This window comes from Apium graveolens, chromosome 4 (assembly GCF_009905375.1).
Source record: "Apium graveolens cultivar Ventura chromosome 4, ASM990537v1, whole genome shotgun sequence".
Classification (NCBI taxonomy): domain Eukaryota; kingdom Viridiplantae; phylum Streptophyta; class Magnoliopsida; order Apiales; family Apiaceae; genus Apium; species Apium graveolens.
In genome coordinates, this window is record NC_133650.1 from 190353730 (window position 1) to 190358063 (window position 4334).

General features: G+C 35.3%; 1 protein-coding gene across 2 annotated transcripts; it reads right to left on the minus strand.

Moving 5' to 3' along the window:
* Positions 1 to 465: 465 nt before the first annotated feature.
* Positions 466 to 4075, minus strand: LOC141720499 (UBP1-associated protein 2A-like). 2 transcript variants are annotated; one of them, XR_012574403.1, is made up of 3 exons: positions 2774 to 4075; positions 2105 to 2159; positions 466 to 643 (listed from the first exon to the last, which is right to left on the minus strand). XR_012574403.1 is itself a non-coding variant. In XM_074522936.1 (2 exons), exon 1 carries the CDS (start codon positions 3965 to 3967, stop codon positions 2774 to 2776), a length of 1194 nt encoding a protein of 397 aa, XP_074379037.1. In that variant the 5' UTR covers positions 3968 to 4075; the 3' UTR covers positions 466 to 643. The 2 variants fall into 2 exon arrangements, 1 of the variants encoding a protein (XP_074379037.1); XM_074522936.1 differs by lacking the exon at positions 2105 to 2159.
* Positions 4076 to 4334: the final 259 nt, after the last annotated feature.

Genomic DNA, 4334 nt, shown 5'->3' on the forward strand with positions numbered 1-4334 from the left:
AGTATATATATGCTTATACCTTAAGCAAAATGAAAAGGCATGCTCAGAATAATCTCTTTAGCAAAAGAAAACAGCATGCTTAAGGTATAAACTAATGCTGAGTTGCTGACACAAGTATATTTCCTAGCAGTTTAACTTGGATTATGATAATAACTAACTTGCAGAGGTCAAATGGGCTGCTTTAGTATCTTTACCATATGTAAGCCATGTACAAAGAAAATATCAATTGTACGATAAGCAGGTTCATTTCCAGCATCTCCCAATTGACCACTGGAATAGTTCCGGCAAATTCTGGGCCATTTCCCTTGCTAGCCTAAGGCGCTTTGAGCCTTTATTTGAAACCAGTTCGGTTCTGTTATGGAATTAGCAAGACCGGGCAATCAAATTCTTGGAGTCCAGTTCATCTATGACTAATGAATAGCGAAAAGGAAAGACTAATACCTACACAAAACAAAACCTAACACTAGGAAGAATACCATAAATAATGTAAAACCTTTGACAAACTTTGAGATATACTGATTCATTTGCACAGTTCATAACCTACATTTAGTACACCGAAAACAATGTTGAATTCCCAGCACAATTCAAAACCATTTTGGCAGCAATACTCAACTACCCGCTTCAGACTGTGATTTAAATCTACCTACAAAAGAAAAAAAAAGGGTTAGATGTACAAGCAGTTCCTTAGTGAAGTACCAAAGTAGAGAAGCAAATAAATTTATTAACATTTTATCAATATAACATGTAAAAATAAATGTGCAGAAAAACTCTCTCCTCCCTCCATTCCGTTTTACAAGTGTATAAAGTAAGGCCTGTCCATTCTAACATACAAATGAATGCTTATTCCTTCCTCTTTACAGTCCAACACATGAGTCAAAATCCAATAACAAAAATTTACATACTATTCTTTGTTACACTTATCACCTTCATCATTTTTGTTTTAATCATATATTTTGATCTCATATTTTTTACCTTTATTAAGTGCTTATCTCGCTGCTCATTGAAACTCGCCAAAAAAATAAATGACAGTAAAATTTAGAAACAGAAAGAAACAATTGTTTTTTTCTTCTATCTTTGGTTGTATTTAACTGTAGTGCACAAAATGTCTTTGAGCAAAGGAAATACAAACCTAATAATATACAAGCACTTGTGCTACTTCAACTAACATTTCCAACTCGTAGGAGAAGGGTAAATGGCCTGATTACTTAAACTCACATGTCTTGTTATCAGGCCAAAGATACCCACTGATGAAATTAATAAGAAAAATATGAACTTCAATACCTAAAATGTGGTAGAACTAGAAGGATGAGCTAGTTAGACATTAAACTGTCTAGATAAAACCCAAAAATTCTTCAACGTTTCGACTTACATTAGTGTGCTCAGTTGTAAAAATTCTCTATACACTTATAGTTTAATCCTTGTGATAGGCAACATTATGAAAGAAACTAGAAAGAGATTATCATTCCTACCCACTTCTGATCCTCGTTTCTCAACTTTACCTTATTTCAGATCAAATATGTTATGTTTATAAACATTACTAGGTTAAGGAAATTTTAGTAATTGCACTTTATTAGAGATGATGTACACTTTCTAGTTTCTAAGAAGCCAGAAGGGGTAACAAAACCAGATAGCCTGCCTACAATTTGTTCTTATACAATTTATGATGACCCCTGGTCGTTCACTCTGTTCCTACACAGGAATGGTTTAGCAAGAATCTACAGAAACTAATCAGGGTTGCAACAGAAAGGTAAAAAGTTGAAAAAGTACATGCCGTTTATCAAATATGAAACTCGTCCAAACACCAGGTATTTGTTTATTATACTACCTCCGTCCCGTTGAATATTATACGTTCACTATTTGCACGCATTTCGAGACTTCTATAAAGTATAGTTTTATAATATATTTTTTTTAAAAAAATTTCTTTAAATAAAAGTTTAAACATAAAACTTTTATTCAGGAATTTTTTTTTTTAAAAATATTATGGAGTTATGTTTTAAATGAGTATTGAAAAGCGAGCCAAAAAGTAATGTATAGAATTCAATGGGACAGAGGGAGTAATTTATACCAAATTCGCCTAAAATTTACCCAAACATTTAAATATTACCTTAAAATTGTATTGACTCTTTTAGGCTATGGGCCGCATGACTCCATCATGATCCCTGCTAATTCAAAAAAAAATATTCTTTTAAGAAGGTTTTTCTTACTTTCCTGCAATTCATTTTCAGCTATGATAAACTTTCAATCACTATTGCCGAATGCTTATGGGCTTTACTGTAAAAACTACTTGGTTTGTTGTTTCATATGAATTCCTAATTTGATACTACCTATTACTGGTGTTCTGAATTTTCTACTGTAGTTACGAGTAGAATGCACCGATCCACTGTATATTTCATCGAAAACCTAGCGTTGTTTAGTACAGTGCAATTCTCTCTCACACACACACACGGCCCTTAATATGCGAAAGCAATCCTGAACACTCGTTTCCCCAAATTCTGAAATTCCATTAGCCCAGAAAATGGTAGATCAGCTACTGAAACGACTGATTTCAACCATTCTCTTCTTAAACCTATGCTTAGTGGAGGGGTTTAACTTTATACAAAAACATTTAATTATCATAGACAAAACTGCCATATTTTGATTAAAAAAACAAAATATAACACTAGTTCAATACAAAAATGTAGGATAAACATTGCACATACACGAAAGACAATAAAACAAGATGCTTTACAGGAAAATAGATACATTGCTAGTACATAAAACTGAAAGAACTCACCTAGAGGGGAAAGTGTGACAAGTAAGGTTGACCAGTGGACCAATGCCCAGATTGAGACCTTGAACCAAATATTGACCCGGCAGAAGAATTTCCCAGCTGAGTTTGATAACCTCCCAACCCATTTAAAGAGGCGTACCTAGCAACCCCAATAGGGCTACCACTGTTACTCCCATAATTCCCACCAAACCCAATAGTTTGAGGATTCGCCCCAATAGACGTGGCTAGCCCATTTTGATTCAAGGAAGGAACCATCATCGGATTAGCCATCCCAAATCCCGAATTATGTCCCATCCCAGCTGGATTTGCATAAAATCCTGGGTTAACACCTAAAATGTAATTCCCATTACTACCAATATCACTATTAGGAGCACGCGTCTGATTCTTACTATTCTTAAAATTTTCAGTAGCCAGACGACACTCTAACCGACAATTCTCAAACATCTTAACAGGCTCCTCCAACGCCTTCTGACACCCTTCACTACTCTTATAAACAAAAAAACAATACCCTCTAAACTTCCCACTCACCGAATCCATCCCTAATGGCCCTTCCTCTAATTCCCCAAACTTCTCGAAAAACAACTTAAGCATCTCCGGGTCCACATGAGACCCCACATTGGCCACAAAAATCTTCCTCCCACTACCCTCCCCACCCGAATTCCCCCCAACAGGTCCATCCGACGCTAACTGGCAATAAATCACCCTATTCCCAATCTTCTTCTGACGCTCCTTAAGCGCATTCTCAGCTCCTTCCCGTGTCTTATAAAGTACAAATGCAAAACCCTTGGCACGCCCACTGGCCTTATCAAGAGGTACATTACATTCCTCAATATCACCAAACTCAGCAAAAATCGACAGAACTTGTTCCGAAGTCGTTTCCCAAGCTAGACCGTGTACGAAGAGCTTCCGATTAGCAGGGTCAGATTCTGAGAAGTGGGTGATCCTAGAAACTAACTCTCTATCTTCCAAGATTGCAAATTTGAGAAACTCAATTATTTGATCTTTGCTAAATGGCTGGAGCAGCTCTTTTAGTGTCTCTCTTTTCGAGGCCTCATCTTCACATGATTCTTGTAATTGTTGATTGTCCTCTTGTTCTAAAACTTGTTGTTGTTTAATCTTTTTGGGTTTCTTGAAGTGGGGTTCATCTAAATGGGATTTTGAAGAAGAAGAGTGTGTTGATTTTGTCCTCTTGGCCATGGATTTACGAACAGCCTTGAAGTTGCCTAGGGTTTTGCCTGGGGTTTATCAGGGAGGGATTTAAGGGGATGTTTGGATTCAAGGAGAATTGGGAACTTTGCTAAATTTAGGGCCGTTTACTTCCACAAAACTTTTTCTTTTTTCTTTTTTCCAAGTTTTCTAAAAAAATTTGAATTTTCCTTATCATAAAAAAATATTGAAAATTGAGAAAATATATTCCAAGTGCTATTCATTTTCAAAAACAAAAAAAATGAAAAACATGTTCAAATCAAATCATATTAATTTTCTGTTTTCTACTTTTATTAATATAAAAAATAATCATCCTCATGTGATATTATTAAATTTTACATCTACAAATCAAATTATA